At 42.2% G+C, this 19368-nt stretch overlaps 1 protein-coding gene across 2 annotated transcripts; it reads right to left on the bottom strand.

Annotated features, from left to right (window-relative positions):
- Positions 1-3082: 3082 nt before the first annotated feature.
- LOC129712013 (transmembrane protein 250) lies at positions 3083-15486 on the bottom strand. 2 transcript variants are annotated; one of them, XM_055660135.1, is made up of 2 exons: positions 15369-15486; positions 3083-3753 (listed from the first exon to the last, which is right to left on the bottom strand). In XM_055660135.1, exon 2 carries the CDS (start codon positions 3628-3630, stop codon positions 3214-3216), a length of 417 nt encoding a protein of 138 aa, XP_055516110.1. In that variant the 5' UTR covers positions 3631-3753; positions 15369-15486; the 3' UTR covers positions 3083-3213. The 2 variants fall into 2 exon arrangements, with proteins under 2 accessions (XP_055516110.1, XP_055516109.1); XM_055660134.1 differs by lacking the exon at positions 15369-15486 and adding an exon at positions 15226-15362.
- Between the last annotated feature and the right edge of the window lie 3882 nt (positions 15487-19368).

Raw genomic sequence — 19368 nt, forward strand, 5'->3', positions numbered from 1 at the left:
GATCTACAGCGTGGATTTGCTCCACTAATATAAAGCACTGAAGTCGAAGAAACTCTGGAAAAGAACTTCAAATTACATTTAATAACAGATAAAGAACTAGACCATGGGTGATGGGGTTGGAGATGTGAAAGGACAGATTGAACTAGCCAAACAACCTTGGAACAGTCCATGGGCAGCAAACAAGATACTCTGGAATTCAGGCAGCTGCTGCTCTTGCAGCCGTGGATGGATGAGCTGCAATAAAGCAAACAGCCTTCCTCAGTTGTTTTTGAAGAGACTCCAGTGCAATTTAGTGTCAATAAAATACTATATCAATCATACTACACAGCATTTCACCGAGACTAGTGTAAATCTAAAGATCAACTGATTCCATCAGAACACTATTAGGAAACGTAGGCAGAAATCTGAGTGAACAGCATTGATTATTATACATTTATCTGCGTGTTGTTATGTTAAGCGGCCTGTTATGCTGCTGCAAGTAAGAATTTCATTGTTCCTTTGCAGGTACATATAATAATTAAACACCCTTGGAATTGCATTCATCTTTCGACTGGCCTTCAAAGGTACCTGGTAATATCTGGAAAATAACAGAATGGGCAAGACAACCCGTTCAATATCGTGCAAAGTAGACATATAACATTTGAATGGTCAGAATAACCTTCACTTAAGTATTGCACCATGCATTCATTTTACCAAAGTCATCAATGATCTGATGCACTTCGAGTTATGTGATGAGATAAAACTGTTTATCATGAACCAATTGGCAATCTTTCTATCAGAAGAGATATAATTATCTCAAAGCAGCTGTATATAGGACAATCATTTGAAAGCAAACTGCTTAAGATGACCTAAATTAATTTGGTCAGGGTAGAGGTAACCGACCCAATTTAGGATAGATTACAAAATACAGTGCGTTGTGATTCTTTGTAATTCTTCAAACTTCCACAAATCCTGAGCTGACAAAAGTTGACAAGTTGAGTGGATTTAATCTTAGATTTGGAGCATCAAACTTCAATGCAAAATTGTACAATAAATACTTCATAAAAAGAGTATGATAGAATAAAATATTTAGATACTGAATGAGGTGGTTCATCAAGATCGCCACACTACTTTTTTTTTTAAGATATTGAGAACCTCTTAACCTGGTGCAAGACAACAACCTCTTCCTCAATGTCAGCAAGACAAAGGAGACTATGATTGACTTCAGGAAGCAAAGCAGTACACACACCCCCGGTATACACTGATGGTGCCGAAGTAGAGATGGTCAAAAGCTTCATGTTCCTCGGAATAAATATCACCATCAATTTGTCCTGGTCCAACTACATCGGAGCTATGGCTAAGAAAGAACACCAACACCTCTACTTCATTAGAAAGCTTAGGAAATTCAGCATGTCTCCAACAACTTCTACGGATGCGCCATAGAAAACATTTTATCAGGATACATCACAGCCTGGTTTGGAAACAGCTCCATCCAAAACCACAGGAAATTACAGAGCGTTGTGGACATAGTCCTGACCATCAACCACCCATCTACCTTATTGGAGACCTATTAACTAACTTTAATTGGACTTTATTTAACACTAAATGTTGTAGCCTTTGTCCTTTATCTGTACACCTTAGATGACTTGATTGTAATCATGTATAGCCTTTTCTTTGACTGGATAACACGCAAATAAAAGCTTTTCACTGTACCTTGGTACACATGATAATAAACTGAACTAAAGTTACATTTAAAATAAAAATATTCCAGATTTATATTTTCAGAACTGAATTCAATCCCAGCAATGAAGCAAATTAATGCAGATAAAGTCAAAATAAAGATTTTAATTAATGGCCATCTCGATTATGCATTTAGTAACTTGTAGAAGGAAGAAATGGTGAGGATGGACAATACCAGCAAATCTAGCGGGTCATATTTGGTTTCATTCCAAGAGAATATAGTGCTGGAAACTTCACTAGTCCTTGTATAAAAATGTATTGCTATATACAACAAGGTGAGTGGCCTGGAGTTAACAAGTGAATTGATCAGTAAAATAGTCATCATACAACACAAGGAAGTCAAGAGTATTTGTCAGTTATTTAAAAGCACAGTGAGTTTTACTGCACTGCTCTTTCACCATATTCCTGTTAATTTTAGCTTCTTATTAATTCCCCTTTGAGTGTAACTGTTGAATCTGCTTTGCGATACCAGAACATAAATATCGCACAAATCAAAAATCCTTAGTCGGTGTCTTAAATGAAATTAGGTTGGGAGGACTCCTACTCATTAGTTTTCACCTTCTCCAGTTGCTGGCTGATGAGGGCAATTATAGCTGCCCTGCCTCCCAAGTTTGAAGATCAGATAATTTAGTTTGAATGAGGGACAGGGAATACCTTCTAAGTTATTGCAAATATAATTCCAGACCGAGTAGAGGTCTCAATGATCAATAAAGTCCATGACCTCAGCTCCATTTTCCTCACCACACCTCACATTCCTTGATCCCCTTAAGAATCCAAAATTTTCATCCCTCAATCTAAAATGACTCTGCATTCATGGACCCCACCTCCCATCAACCATATAAAACTCAAAAGATTCACAACTTTGGGAGAAAAAATGGTCTGTCCATTCCCTCCATAGATGCTACATGACCTGCTGAACTCCTCCAGTACTTTGTGTTTCGCCCTAAACACTTGACCTTTTGACTAAAGTCCCCAATTCCAGACTCTCGAGCCAGAGGATACTGGCCTGTACCATCTACCTCATCTTTCCCCCTCGGGTTCTTGTGGGTTACAACACAATTACCCCTCATTATTACCCTTCAAAACTCCAGAAAGAAGAAGCTACTTTACCTTTCTTCATTGAGTAACTCCCTCAGCCCAGGGATTAATCTAGTCCAGCACTACTCCACCATTTCTATAGCAAGTATATACTTCCTTATGTGCAGAGACAAATATAGTACACTGTACTTTGAATGTGTACAACTGCAATAAGACTTCATCGCTCCTGTACTTTTACTGTGGGCTTGTGCGATTCCATATCAGGCTGAGGCTTAGATACCAGGGATGAGGAGGGTGGGTGGGAAAAGAAACAAAGAAACGATCGTTGGTTCACATAATTTAACTTAGCAAGATCTTGTTTTAAATAAAAATCAAATAAATCTTTTTGCATGATTGTAAACAATATATTTTACATTATAATGCACAAAACTGTTTTCTTTTCACATGCACTCTTATTTACATATCAACAAACACCATAAAACACCAGCCCAGTCCTCCAACTAGCAGCATTGTCACATGGATCCCATAGATAAAGAGTTCATTCATGGTGTTAAAGTCAACACGCCTACGCCCCAGCAACAGAAGCACTATGGACAGCTTGTATTGAAAGCGCAAGGACACACGTATGGAGAAGTACTGGATGCAGAACAGGATAGAGAGTGCCACCCAGAGTATGGATGTAAAAAGACTGCAGCTGAAGTACAGCAGGAAGCGGATGAAACTAAACAGCCACCGTGGTTTCAAGTAAAGGTCGAAGTTGTATTTGGTCCGGACAAGGTGCGCCGTCCGAACAGGGCCACATGTCGAGTGTAGACATGTAGAGTGGGGGCCGTGGAATGAACGCACCCGCCGGGGGATTGGGATTAAAGGCATCAAGGCAGCTTGCTGCAATGTTCTCTCGGTGACAGGAGTCCCAGAAAAAGTGGCTTTGCAAACAGCAAACAAATCATCGTCCGTTAGTGGTCAACAGCTTCTTACTGTTTCCTTTCCAAAGGTCTGCAAAAGAGAAACAAAAAAAGTGTTAAAATGCATCAAAACAAGTAACAACACAGGAACACTTAAATTCTACCAAAAAAAAAATTACAGAGTGCTGGTGAAACTCAGCAAGTCAGGCAGCATCTCTGGAAGACATAGATAGTTTATATTTTCAGGTCAGGGCCATTCTTCAGAATCCTTTACTTTGTGTTTTTTTTTGTAAACCAGCACCTGCAGTTCCTTATGTCCACCAGTCACAGTCTGAGCATTTTGGTTTATACTGGGACATTTTTAGACTTTACTTTGGAGATAGTGTGGCAACAGGCCCTTTGGCCCACCGAGTCCATACTGTCCAGTGATTACACTAGCACTATCGTACACACTATGGACAATTACAAAACCCAATTAACCTACAAACCTGTATGTATTTGGAATGTGGAAGGAACCTGGAGCTCCGAGAGAAAACCCACATGGAAATGCCACCACCATGCTTCACCATAGGTATGGTATTGACCAGGTGATGAGTCCTGGCTTCTTCCAGACGTGACGCTTGGCATTCAGGCCAGAGTTCAATCTTGGTTTCATCAGACCAAAGAATCTTGTTTCTCGTGGTCTGAGAATCCTTTAGGTGTCTTTTGGCAAACGGCAAGCAGGCTGTCATGTACCTTTTACTGAGGAGTGTCTTCCGTCTGGCCACTCTACCATAAAGTCCTGATTAGTGGAGTGCTGCAGATATAGTTGTCCTTCTGGAAGGTGCTCCCATCTCCACAAAGGAAATCTGGAGCTCTGCGAGAGTGACCTTGGTCATCTGCCTGACCATGACCCTTCTCCCCCGATTGTTCAGTTTGGCCAGGCGGCCAGCTCTATGTTCCAAAGTTCTTCCATTTAAGAATGACGGATGCCACTGTGCTCTTCGGGACCTGCAATGCTGCAGAAATTGTTTTATACCCTTCCTCAGATCTGTGTCTCGCCACAATACTGTCGCAGAGGTCTACGGACAACTCCTTCATCTTCATGGCTTGGTTTTTGCTCTGACATGCACTGTCAACCTTATATAGACATTGTGTGCCTTTCCAAATCATGTACAATCAATTTAATTTATCACTGGGGGACTACAACTAGTGGAGAGGATATTTCCACTAGTGGAAGAGTCTAAAACTAAAGGTCATAACCTCAGAATTAAAGGATGTTCTTTCAAGAAGGAGATGAGGTGAAATGTCTTTAGTCAGAGAGTGGTGAATCTGCAGAATTCTTTGCCACAGACGGCTATGGAGGCCAAGTCTGTGGATATTTTTAAGGCAGAGATGGATAGATTCTTGATTAGTACAGGCGTTAGAGGTTATGGGGAGAAGGCAGGAGAATGGGGTTAGGAAGGATAGAGCAGCCATGAATGAATGGCAAAGTAGACATGATGGGCCAAATGACCTAATCTTACTCCTATTCCTTATGACCTATATATCATAACATTTAACTCCTGGAAACAAATTTGGTCTCTTACAGAATACTGCTATGTTGCATACATTCCAATTCAGGCAAAAAGTGCCTGCATCAAACTGAAGATAAAAGTCAGATTTTGTCTGACCATATTGCATTCAAAATATGTATTTATTTTGTGCCTTGCTCCCTTTTTGTGCAGCAAGGTAATATTTGTGTAGGTGTCACATGGAATGAAATCCTCCTCTAAAAGCCAGTCTTCGAAGCTGCCAGGATCAAAAACATGGTCAAATCTGTTTTACATTTTGGAGGAGGAATTTAAAATATTATTTGAAACAAAAGTAATAATTTACTTTAAAATTAATTGCAGTTTTTAAATATTTATCTGAAGGAATGACAATGTATGCAAGTACGATGTATCCATTAGATCAAAGAAGTTTTAAGGCAATGATTTTTTGAATCAACGGGCTCGTAAAACCTCAGTAATGCCTCAAATCAAAATTCTCAGTGGGAATGGCTTACAAAATCCTGAATTTTTCATCATATTTATGAACAAAATCATGTGATAAGTAATAAAACGGCACTAGTCAGTACAAGAGGGAAGAAACATAAATCACTGAAAGGAACGAGGACTTTTTCCTTTAACTGCAGACATCTGATCTCCAGAAGATGCTGTCAGTTTCAATGTACAATTATGGCAAATGCTGACAGTATCACCATCACCATCACTGCAAAATTCAGGTCATTAAATAAAGTGGCTCATATCTGCTATGACACAATGCCATCCCAAGCACTGGCATCTGTCCAGTGATGTAGCACAAACATTAACTTCCTTATCATGGTTTCTAGAGGGAGGAGAGCATAAGTTGAACATAATTACACATAAACACAAAACCTCACTGCAGAATAAAACTGTAGGCTTTGAATCAAATAATTTGTGATTAATTTCTCGCTTAGTACAAGGAAAGTTTTCCAGCAGTACTCTATATAATAGGTAATTTATCATTAAAATTATTCCTTCATCAAAGAGAAGTAGATAATCATCAATAATGGCAAATAGCTATATTAATATACTATTTGCATAGCTTCAGAGAATGCCAAGGTATTTTAGAATAAATTGATTGCTTTAGCAGTGTATTAATTGGCAACCACTAAGGAACATCTATCAGTAATAATAATAACAGGAAATTCTGGAATCCTTTAGTGTGTTAGGTAGCATTTATGGAGATAAAATATAAACAGAGTTTAAAACTTATGGAGTGACAGCCGCTGTATCTGTCACTGGACTAGATCCAGTCATATTGTCTGATCTTACTGGGACTTCCAGCACAACAGGAGACGGAGCAGTGAGGGTGGAGGGGGGTGGGGGGGGGGGGGGGGGGGGGGGGGGGGGGGGGGGGGGGGGAAAGGGATGGTCTAAACAAAAATTACTGCTCCAATCCTCAACCAGGCCAGACATGGCATAAGCATTCATTTGAATGAGCACAGTCACGCTGCAGAATGGGAAGGCAAATTTTGTTTGGAAGAATCTTTTAGAAGGATGGTTCCTGAATTTTTTTAATGTATGATCAACAAATATTTTCTGAAAATAAGTATTGACATTGATGTAATCCATTTATTTAAAAATTGTTGTTGTAAAGCTTCACAGTTTTGTTTGAGACCAATCACTACTCCAGACTTTGGCTTCTAACTAAGGCTGTCAGATATTCTGGGTGAGGGCCTCTGGACTACACCTGATGCCAAGGCACCATCTGCACTTCGCACCACTGAAATGGGCCCTCTACATCCAGGTAAGTGCAGGCGGGTTGGCTCCATGTATTTGTTCTAGACAGGACTGTTCCGAAGCTGATTGCCGTAATCTACATTTACTGTGCTTCCTATCATTACAATCATGAGTTTAAACTAAATATTAGTTTTATATAATGATATTAGCATTGCAGTACAAATGTACCAGTTTCAATGCTTTCAACATATCATGGAATAATTTACATGTTGTCAGTCAATGAGGTGGAGGTGGGACAGGGAATGGGACACACACTCAGCAGCCTTCCTCTCAACAAACAAAATAGAATTGCTCAACAGTCTAATTAAACTGCGCAGCACAACAGCCTAAAAAGTCTGTTTTATGTAAGCATGATTCCTGAGCAATAACATCACCCGAGCAGGTGTTTTTTTTTTTCCATAGCAAAATGCAGTGATGGCCAGGTACATAAAATGAACAATGTACAAGGAATGAACACTTCTAGCTTTCTTTTCCCCACCCCTGCAATCAATGTGAAGAAGGGTCCTGATCCGAAGTCATTTATCCATGTTCTCCAAGGATGCTGCCTGACCAGCTGAGTTGCTCCAGCATTTTGTGTCGTTACATGGAATCAATTCCTGTCATTTCCAGCACAACTAAAGGAAGAATTACACCATTGCCTCCAATCTGACTGAAAGAACAGGCAATATTTCAAGGACTTGCATTTCTAAATATAGTCCTTTTTTGTGTTTACAAAAAGATGCCGGGACACATATCGCTCCTTGCTGTTGCTGTCTATGGTGGATTGTTGTCCAATAAGCTGCTTAAACGCAACTGCCTAATTTCACCTACAAATATTAATAAATTTTATCTTTTTTAACTTTAGTGATCTTTACGTAGTACAGGTGCACAACCTTTTATCTGGTGTTCCGGAAACCGAAAAACTCCGAAAACCGGCCATTTTTTCCAGGATGTCGTCTGCACACCAAAACTCGTGTTTGGCGCCAAACTTGACCCGAAACGACCCACGGTCAACCCAGGTCTGTACTACTGTAGCGGCTGCCTCCTCCCCGGAGACCGGGGAGACACTTAAACATCTGTAAATCATTGCTTAAATGTTAGTCAGTTAGTTTGGAGGGCTTTTATGTGAAGGGGGGGTTGAAGGGGTAAACTTTAATTCTTAGTCCCCTACCTGGTCGGAGAGACGGGGAGCGGTCAATGCCTTACCGGGTCGCCGTGCAGTAAGCTCCGCAGCGCTGTGGCCGGTGGGGCTGCGGGCGGCGCCGGTTGTAGCTCCGACCCCGGCAACTCTACCCCTGGCTGCGAGGCGCTCCAAATCCAGCGCCGCCCGCGGCCGGACGCCCCCCACCCCAGCTCCGCAAATGTTGGGAGTCGGCGGCGTCGCAGCGCTGGGATACCAGCGGGAAGCGGGCAATGCCTTCTCCCAACATTCGCGGAGCTGGGGGGGGGGGGGCGTCCGGCCGCGGGCGGCGCTGGATTTGGAGCGCCGCGCAGCCATGGGTAGAGTTGCTGGGGTCGGAGCTACAACCGGCGCCGCCCGCGGCCGGACGGAGCCCCCAGCTCCGCGATGTTGGGAGTCGCCGACCAGGTAGGGGACTAAGAATTAAAGTTTCCCCCTTCACACACCCACCCCACCACCACCACCACCACATAAAATCCCTCCAAACTAACTGACTAACATTTATGCAATGATTTACAATGATTCCCCGGTCTCCGGGGAGGAGGCAGTCGCTCCAGACTTTTCAAGCCGCCCGCGCTACCTACCTAATCTACGCTAAAAATCTTCCATTCGGAAATCCGAAAATGTCCGAAATCCGACAAGTGTCTGGTCCCAAGGCTTTCGGATAAAAGGCTGTGCACCTGTATTGAAATTCTAAACATTTGCAATTCTAGTTTTAAACTTTTTAGAAGTACTGTTACAAAAAAAGCACTGTCTACAAAAGCAAAAGTCTAATTTCAATATGATTTGCATTGCAAATACAATATTTGTAGATCAGGTGAGAAGGTCAAAACTAGAAATGAGTGATTTCTTCTGTACTATCTAACCACCACATTCCCCTTGGTGATTCTTGACATTGCGAACAGGGAACAGGGGCAGGCGTGCACCGGGAGCCAAAAGTAGGGCATATGCCAGAAAAGCATCTCCCATTACAGGCTGGAGAACAAAATGCAAAATGTAACCAGAGAATACTAATATTAAGAGCAGCTAACTAACTAACTCCACGTGGACAAAGTTCTGAATATGAGCCTCCACGTTATCAGCTGTTGAATCTTAAATGTATCAAACACTGTACATATTCAATATGCTCTAGTCCTTCCATAAGTGAGTACCAGTCCTGCTTTTTTCAACCTACATCATCACAGATATTGGACATTTTGTAACACAATGCTCAGAAACTATATACTGCACTCTGGTACTTTTCTCTTCAATCTGCCTGTTGTACCTGTATATGGCTTGATTGTATTCAAGTATAGTGTTATCTGATCTGATTGGATAGTTTGCAAACAAAAGCTTTTCACTGTATCTTGGTACACCTGACAATAATAAACCTAAACCTAAGTAAACCTGAGCAATTTTTCAGACTTACTTCGATGCTGAGCTGGAGGCAAGTCCAATTCAAGACCTCACTGATGATGCCAGCTGCCCTCCACAAAATCTTCTAATATAGCCTATAGGCAATATTAATATTGATAACCATATAAATATAACCATATAACAATTACAGCACGGAAACAGGCCATCTCGACCCTTCTAGCCCGTGCCGAACACATAATCTCCCCTAGTCCCATATACCTGCGCTCAGACCATAACCCTCCATTCCCTTCCCGTCCATATAACTATCCAATTTATTTTTAAATGATAAAAACGAACCTGCCTCCACCACCTTCACTGGAAGCTCATTCCACACAACTACCACTCTCTGAGTAAAGAAGTTCCCCCTCATGTTACCCCTAAACTTCAGTCCCTTAATTCTCAAGTCATGTCCCCTTGTTTGAATCTTCCCTACTCTCAGTGGGAAAAGCTTTTCCACGTCAACTCTGTCTATCCCTCTCATCATTTTAAAAACCTCAAGTCCCCCCTTAACCTTCTGCGCTCCAAAGAATAAAGCCCTAACTTGTTCAACCTTTCTCTGTAACTTAGTTGCTGAAACCCAGGCAACATTCTAGTAAATCTCCTCTGTACTCTCTCTATTTTGTTGACATCCTTCCTATAATTAGGCGACCAAAATTGTACACTATACTCCAGAATTGGCCTCACCAATGCCTTGTACAATTTTAACATTACATCCCAACTTCTATACTCATAACATTACATCCCAACTTCTATACTCAAATTGATAAATTAATATTTGAGTATTGGCTTACCTCAGGAAAACTATAGGCTATAGTTTTCCTGAGGTTGGTCAATACTCAAATATTAATTTGTATTACTGCTCGAACAAAATTGTGGAAGAACATGAAAGCAGCAGTATAATTGCAGTCTAACTGTACAAACCTATCTTTTCACTTCACTTCCAAAGTTCAGTATTTTTTAAATTATTCAAACCGGCAATTGACAATTGACTGGCAATTGACCCTCCCACATTAGCCCGCTCCCCGCAAAAGGGAGAAGAGAAAGTAAATTGTGAAAATTCTTAAATACAATCACAAAACATTTGTACCTTTCAAAAGGATGTTATACTGCATACAATGAACTGCATACAGCATGCGTTGACAGCATTTCAAAAGAAATAATAGGCACATCAAGTTTATATGTTGGGGGACACAAGGAAGAACAGATGCTGAAATCTTTATCAAAACACAAAGTGCTGGAGAAACTCAGGCAGCATCTAGGGAGTGGATACAGGTGACAGTTTGGGTCTGAAGAAAGCTTCAGACCTGAAACATTGTCCATTCCCTCTCCAGGTGCTGCCTGACCACCAGTACTTTGTGATTTCTTTTATATTTTGGGGGTTTAATGAAATTAAAAAAAGATGTCTCTTGAAAACTTGGTTCAATAAAGACTATCCTTCCATATTTATAATGAATTCCTATACAATATCAATCTGATAAATTAATTGTTCCAGCATCCAACTATGTCACACAACTTGAATACATATATTCAACTATGCCACACAACTATGGATGCTGGATTTTACCAAAGATACACAAAATGCTAAAGTAACTCAGCGGGTTAGACAATATCTCTAGAGCAAATGGATAGGTAACGTTTTGGATCAGGACCCTTTCAGAATGATTGAAAAAGGGGGGGGGGGGGGGGGGGGAGCGACGACTGAAGCAAGGAAAAACAAAACCCAGGACAAATCAGGGGCGGCAACAAATGATGGGCTGATGGGGAAGGGGGAGGGGGTGTTTATAGAAGTTATCCAAAATGAGTGAATTCAACGTTCATAGAAGAAGGATTTCGGCCCGAAACGTTGTCTATTTCCTTCGCTCCATAGATGCTACCGCACCCGCTGATTTTCTCCAGCACTTTTGTCTACCTTCGATTTTCCAGCATCTGCAGCTCCTTTTTAAACAACGTTCATACTGCTGGGTTGTAAGTTGCACAAGCAAGATATGAGGTGCTGTTCCTCCAATTTGTGCATGGCCTCACTCAGACAATGGAGCCGACCCAATATAGAAAGAATACATGCAAAAACCTGTATTATACCTTGACAAAGGAAAATGTCCCCATGCACAAGAAATATTATCTGACAAACCAGTTTAGTCAGCTTCACACCCTACACCTTCCCCAAATTTGAGCTTATCACACTGGAACTCCCTGCCACAGAGGGTAGTTGAGGCCAGTTCATTGGCTATATTTAAGAGGGAGTTAGATGTGGCCCTTGTGGCTAAGGGGATTAGGGGGTATGGAGAGAAGGCAGGTACAGGATACTGAGTTGGATGATCAGCCATGATCATATTGAATGGCGGTGCAGGCTCGAAGGGCCGAATGGCCTACTCCTGCACCTAATTTCTATGTTTCTAAATCTGCTTAAAGTTTTATACAAAGTGCTGGAGTAAGTGCGAGTCAGGCAGCAACTGTGGAGATAAAGGATAGGTAATGTTCCTTCTCAGTCCTGACTCGAAACCTCCAGAGAAGCTAACTGACCCACTGAGTTACTCCGGTGCTTTGTTTCTATCTATGGTATAAACCAGCATCTGCAATTCTTTGTTTCTGTATAAAGTTTGGGTCAGGGTTACATATCACCCTGTACTTGCTGATGATGGGGGAGGTAATTGGAATATTATCTGGCAATGCTGCAGAGCAGTTGAGCACATGGCCCAATCTTGCTGACAAGTAGGTGTGTTAGTTCCCTGTCCCCATCTTTAAACTTTGGAGGTGAATGTTGAGAGGCCAGGGACATGGAGTTTAAAGAGGCAGTTAGAAAAGAAGAAAAGCTGAAATTTATCAATGGAACCCAGGACAGAAAGTTATGTTTCTACATTCTTCACCTTCTTGCAATCAACAGTAAGTTTGCTTCTCAGATATTATGTAACAACATTGAAGGCCACTCTGCCCATCGATTTTACACCAGTTTGCAGAGTAAACCCAATGTCTTGTACTTGTCCGTTTCCATCCACCTGATTAACCAGCACCCAATTAGACCATGAACAATTTAAACTGGTCAATTAATCTTACAATCCGCACATCTTTGTAATGTGGGAGAAAGACCAGGCAGTCATAAGAAAGATTATGTAAACACCTAGACAGGATCAGTTTGAATCTGAGTCACTTGAGCTACATCACCACTTTTCTACCCAAATGTATACCTTCATTTCATAGTCAGGCATATCTACTAGTAAGATCACTGCTTTGATCCCACATGATGTTACTGTGCCCTCTATAATGTTTGCGACAAAGACCCATCATTTATTTATTTGCCTCTGTTCTCCACAATTTGAGATTTGTAATAGAAAAAATATCACATGTGGTTAAAGTGCACATGGTCAGATTTTATTAAAGGGAATTTTTTATACATTTTGGTTTCACCGTGTAGAAATTACAGCTGTGTTTATATGTAGTCCCCCCCCCCCCCCCCCAATTTAGGGCACAATAATGTTTGGGACACAGCAATGTCATGTAAACAAAAGTAGTTGTTAGTATTTTGTTGCATATCCTTTGCATACGCAATGACTGCCTGAAGTCTGCAATTCATGAACATCACCAGTTGCTGGATGTCTTTTCTGGTGATGCTCTGCCAGACCTGTATTGCAGCCATCTTTAGCTTATGCTTGTTTTGGGGGCTAGTCCCCTTCAGCTTTCTCTTCAGCATATAAAAGGCATGCTCAATTGGGTTCAGATCGGGTGATTGACGGCCACTCAAGAATTGACCATTTTTAGCTTTGAAAAAACTCCTTTGTTGCTTTAGCAGTATGTTTGGGATCATTGTCTTGCTGTAGAATGAACCGCCAGCCAATGAGTTTTGAGGCATTTGTTTGAACTTGAGCAGATAGGATGTGCCTATACACTTCAGAATTCATTATGCTACTACCATCAGCAGTTGTATCATCAATGAAGATAAATGAGCCAGTTCCTTCAGCAGCTGTATATGCCCAGGCCATAACACCCCCACCACCATGTTTCACAGATGAGGTGGTATGCTTTGGATCTTGGGCAGTTCCTTCTCTCCTCCATACTTTGCTCTTGCCATCACTCTGATATAACTTAATCTTCGTCTCATCTGTCCACAAGACCTTTTTCCAGAACTGTGGTTGCTCTTTCAAGTACTTCTTGGCAAACTGTAACCCGGCCATGCTATGTTTGTGGCTAACCAGTGGTTTGCATCTTGTAGTGTAGCCTCTGTATTTCTGTTCATGAAGTCTTCTGTGGACAGTGGTCATTGTCAAATCATCACCTGACTCCTGAAGAGTGTTTCTGATCTGTCGGACAGGTGTTTGGGTTTTTTTCCTTTATTATAGAGATAATTCTTCTGTCATCAGCTGTGGAGGTCTTCCTTGGTCTGCCAGTCCCTTTGCGATTTGTAAACGCACCAGTGCTCTCTTTCTTCTTAATGATGTTCCAAACAGTTGATTTTGGTAAGCCTAAGGTTTGGCTGATGTCTCTAAGTTTTATTCTTGTTTCTCAGTCTCATGATGGCTTCTTTGATGTTTATTGGCACAACTTTGGTCCTCACGTTGATAAACAGCAATAAACGTTTCCAAAGGTGATGGAAAAACTGGAGGAAAGACTAAGTGCTGAGAAATCTCTTATACCTGCATTAAGTAGGCAATTAAACACACCTGAGCAATTACAAACACCTGTAAAGCCATGTGTTCCAAAGATTATGATGCTCTGAAATGGGGGGACTATGTATAACCACAGCTGTAATTTCCACATGGTGAAACCAAATGTATAAAAATACTCTTTAATAAAATCTGATAATGAAATCTGCAATTTAACCACATGTGACTTTCTATTACAAATCTCAAATTGTGGAGTAGAGGCAAATAAATAAATGATGGGTCTTTGTTCCAAACATTATGGAGGGCACTGTAACATCTTTAAACAATATTTCTCAGAGATTCTTGGCAGAACACTATTTATTCCAATATATATATAGATGAAGATTATATATATCTTCAAAAGGAATGCAAGTAAAACTAAATGCCATAAAATAATCAACAAAAATGGGGGGAAAACTACACACAAGCATCTTTTTGAAAACAAACCACATTTCGCCCATTACATAGGAGACACATCTCACACGTGTCCAAAGGGCATAAACAATATTGAACAAATCATTCAACTGATGTTAAGGACCATAGACTCAGTCATACAGCAGGGAAACAGGCCCTTCGTCACAACTCATCCTTGTCGAACGAGGAGCCCATCTAAACTTGTCCAAGTACCTGCATTTGGTCCTTATCCCTCTAAACCTTTCCCATCCATGTGGCAGTCCAAATGTCTTTTAAATGTTGTTATTGTACCTGCCTCAGCTACTTCCTCTGGCAATTCACTCCATATATTTGAAAATGTTGCCCCACGGGCTCCAGTTAAATCTTTCCCTCTCACCATAAACCCATGTCCTCCAGTGCTTGATCCTACTCAGGATCAAAGACGTGCATTCACCTATCTATTTCCCCCATGATTTTATTCACCTATATAAGATCACCCCCTCATCCTCCTGTGCTCATACAACATAACCTGTCCATCCTCTTCCTCCAGCTCAGGCCCTCGAGTTCTGGCAAGATCCTCATCAACATTCCCTGCGCTTTCCCAGTTTTATGACACGAGGCAGATAAAGGATCAACAACAACGATGGGCCTGAGTCCCTGCGAGGAGCCTCGGGCCTGGCGTCGGTCGCACTCACCGCTGCGCTCGGTGCCCGGGGGCCGCGGGCCTGGAATGGTGGAGCCGCCGCCGAGGGACAGGGACAGGGATAGGGCCCGGGGGGGGTGGAGGAGGAGCCCGGGGCTCGGGTAGTGGCCGTGGCCGGAGCTTGGAGCCACTCACCCGCCAACCGCGGACATCCCGCCGCCCGGTGAGAGGCTTCTCCCGTCTCCTCAGCGACCGCGCACGCTTTACGGCACGTCGCCAAGCAGCATCAGCAGCCCTGCCCACACGCACACCCCCCCCCCCCCCCCCTCCCTTCGGAAATTATATATGCAGACACATGAATACATCCATGTACACGCATGTATATTACATGCATGGATTCATGTGCATACTTGTGTAACATACATGCAGCCCTGAACACATGTGTGTGAGACTATGAATTAAAGTGCATGTGTGAAACATGCATGCATCCATGTACACACATATTTGCATATTTATGAATGACAAATATGCATCCATGTACACACATGTGCATGTCTATGTGTGGTTAACATGCATACATATCTGTGTGATTATGCATACATTCATAGACATATGTGCATATCCATGTGTGACATACATGCATCCATGTAGCGATATGTGGATATATACATGTGACACATGTACATACCCATGTGTCCCATTATGGAATCCATGTACTTCTCCGACTTGAAGGTGCACTTCTGACATAGGTATTCATGTATGTGTATACAAAGGTGCATGCATGTGTCAGCATATATGCATCCATGCAGATGCGTATATCTATGGTTATGTAATGCATACATTTATTTTGGGGACTGTAGCCAATATTGGCGCACCTGGTATTTATTTCCATCCATAGAAGTCCTTGAGAGGCTGAATCTCTGCATTGAACCGCTGCAGTTCATCTGTTGAACAGGGTGATGGAGGAGGAAGTTCCCGTGACAATGAAGGAGTGGCAATATATTTACGAGACAGAATAGAGGACAGCGGGGAATTTGCAACTGGTGCTCCCTTGTGCCTGTTGTCCTTGTACTTCTTGGGGATGCGGATCACTGGTTGGAGAGCTGCTGCCTGAGAAGGTGGTGAATCTGTGGAATTCATTGCCACAAACGGCTATGAAGGCCAAGTCAATGGATATTTTTAATGGCCGAAATTGACAGATTCTTAATTAGTAAGGGTGTCAGGGGTTATGAGGAGAAGGCAGGAGAATGGGGTTGAGAGGGAAAGATAGATCAGCCATGATTGAATGGCGGAATAGACTTGATGGGCCGAGTGGCCTAATTCTGATTGTGGAACCTATGAACTTATGAAAGTGGCGCAAGGTATTTCAGAAGCACCTCATCGAGAACTTGAATCACTGGAAATTCCTCCTGAATGACACTGTGGGAGCATCTTGAAGACATAGAAGTGTACAGACCAAGTGCAGGTAAATGTGGTGAGTTTATTGTTGGTCAGCACAGACATGGTGGCTGTAGGGCCTGTTTATGTGCTGTATTACTTGAGATTAAATGTGAGTATATACACATACTTGTCGATGTTCAGATATGATCTGATATAGAAATGTTGGAGCAGATCCCATGAGTCAATGTGGCCTATTTGTGAACCTATTACTTATACTTTTAGGTGACTGTGTGGTAAAATATGCCAGATAAATGCAAAAATAACATAACTGAGGTCTCTTCAGAATTGACAAAGTTTCTGATAAAGTTGGCAAATCTGAGTCACTGACAGGTGAAAGACATGACCACTTTTTATCTGTGTTTGTCCACCACAGCTGAAGTCAAAAGGAACTGATGCTGGAATCTGGAGCAAAAAACAAATGCTGAAGGAAATCAGCGGATCAGGCAGCATCTGTGGAGGTAATGGACAGACAACATTTCGGGCGGGGTCTGAAGAAGGGTCCCGACCTGTCTGTTCCCCTCCAGGGATGTTTGTCCCGCTGAGTTCCTCCGGCACCATGTTTTTATCATCATGGCTGAGTTTGGGCCAAATTGAAAACTGGAGGCTGCAGGTTGGTGTAAGCTATCTGCACAGTATACAGACAAATGTACAAAATATTATAAAGTGCTGGAAGAACTCAGTGGGCATCTGCGGAGGGAATGACAGGTGACGTTTTGGGATCAGGATCTTCTTCAGACATTTCACAGAGAAAGTTGGGTGGCTGGATCACACTGCCAACAGATATGATAGTGGGATTTAAGAGGCTTTTAGATAGGCACATGGATATGCAGCGTAGGGAGAGAGATATGTATCAGGTATAGTAGATAAGTTTAACTTGACATCATGTTCGGCACAGACACTGTGGGCAGAAGGACCTGTTCTTGTGCTAAATGTTTTATTTCTGGATTGAATTAGGAATGTACAAAAATATGCAATAAATTAATAACCCCAATGCTGGTGCAAAAATCCCTGATGTCTTAGTTTAGTAGAGAGATATAGTGTGGAAACAGGCCTTTCAGCTCAGCAACACCCATACACAACACACAGGAGCAATTTTATAGAGGCCAATTAATCTGGAAACCTGCATATTTTTGGAATGTTAGAGGAAACCGGAGTACCCGGAGAAAGCCCTCGCAGTCACAGGATCATGTGCAAACTACGTACAGACAGCATCTGTAGTAAGGATCGAACCTGGGTCTCTGGTGCTGTAAGGTAGCAACTCTACTGCTGCGCCACTGTGCCACCGCAAAGTCCTTAGTGCAACCAAAGAGTCGTTAACAGGAATGTCATCAAAGGCCCGCACATCCTGGCCACACTCTTTTCTCGCTCCTACCATCGTGAATAAAATACAGGAGCCTGGCACCAGGTTCAAGAACAGCTTCTTCCCGGCAGCCAGGTGGCTCTTAAACACTTCACAACACCAACCTCAGCAACTTTGATCTTCTACGGACTAAAGGGCCTGTCCCACTTGGGTGTCATTTGCACGTCATTTACGTGACATCCTAAAAATTGGCTGTTGTGTCGCGCGCGTGGTGTGTGGTGAGGCGTGGTGGGGTGTGCAGTGATGCGCGGTAACGCATGGCACCTCGGTATTTTAGAATGTTCAAAATCCTCGCACACCACCTGCATGACGTATCTCTTGCGCACGCTGACGTACTGATGGCGTACGTGTAGTGCGCGGTGATGCATGGTTACGCACGGTGATGCATGAACATTGCCTATGCTAAGTTATTATGCTTCACCGTGCATCAACGTCCGTAACCATGTGTCGCCCGCACACCGTCGGCACGCTATTTGCATGTCATTTGAGCGCCGCACCACGTGGCCACTTGGGTATAAAGCACGCGTAGTTTTGAAAATTTTTCTACTGGGAAAATCCTTGCCACGGAGATCTGACTAAGTACGAACGACATCGCAAATGGCTCCCAAAATAAGCAGGGCCCTCAAGAGCACTTGGTGCGCGACTGTCGTACTGCTAGGCGATTTTTGCGCGACTATTGTGCATCAGTCACTACCGGCCTGTCGCGTAAATTACGCACAAGTGGGACAGGCCCTTGTGTCTTCGGTTGCATTACGGACTTCGGTTTTGCAGTATTATGGCTACTTAGTATTACGATGATTAATTTATTGTATTTTTAGTTAATATGTATTATGTATGTATGTTATTGCATTTACCGACCTATTAAATTGCAGCAAGTGAGAATTTCATTGTATTGTTGTCAGTTCACATGAAAATTAGACACTCTTGAATTGCTTCATGTGGGGAGTCTGTGAAATAATTAAGTAGTCTCTGGGTAGCTGTATAAATTTTGGAGTTATGTCAGAGAAAAAAAGATTTACTTATATATAAATTACCTGCAAAAGATTCATGGCTTGGCGTAATGTTCAGAATTGGGTTTGTTCTAATTCCATATTCTGAAAAGTCGCTTTTCAGAGGCATAACTTAGACACGGTATTTAGAAAGTTTAATTTACATACGGTTAACAGAATGTCAACAAGAACTCTTCAGACATCTTGCTCCTGTCCAGATTGTTTATGTGCAGCAGTAAAGTTAGTACTAGTGTACACATCAATAAAAGATTTTGTGATATGTGCCAACAAACCAACACTTATCACATTTAGGGCCATTTGCAACTTTGAGTGTTTGAGGTCGGCCCTTCGTATCGACTGTTGTCAAGAACTAAAAGTCAACATCACATCTCAGCAATTGGAAACT

Source organism: Leucoraja erinacea, chromosome 31, assembly GCF_028641065.1.
Source record: "Leucoraja erinacea ecotype New England chromosome 31, Leri_hhj_1, whole genome shotgun sequence".
In the NCBI taxonomy this organism is placed as follows: Eukaryota; Metazoa; Chordata; class Chondrichthyes; order Rajiformes; family Rajidae; genus Leucoraja; species Leucoraja erinaceus.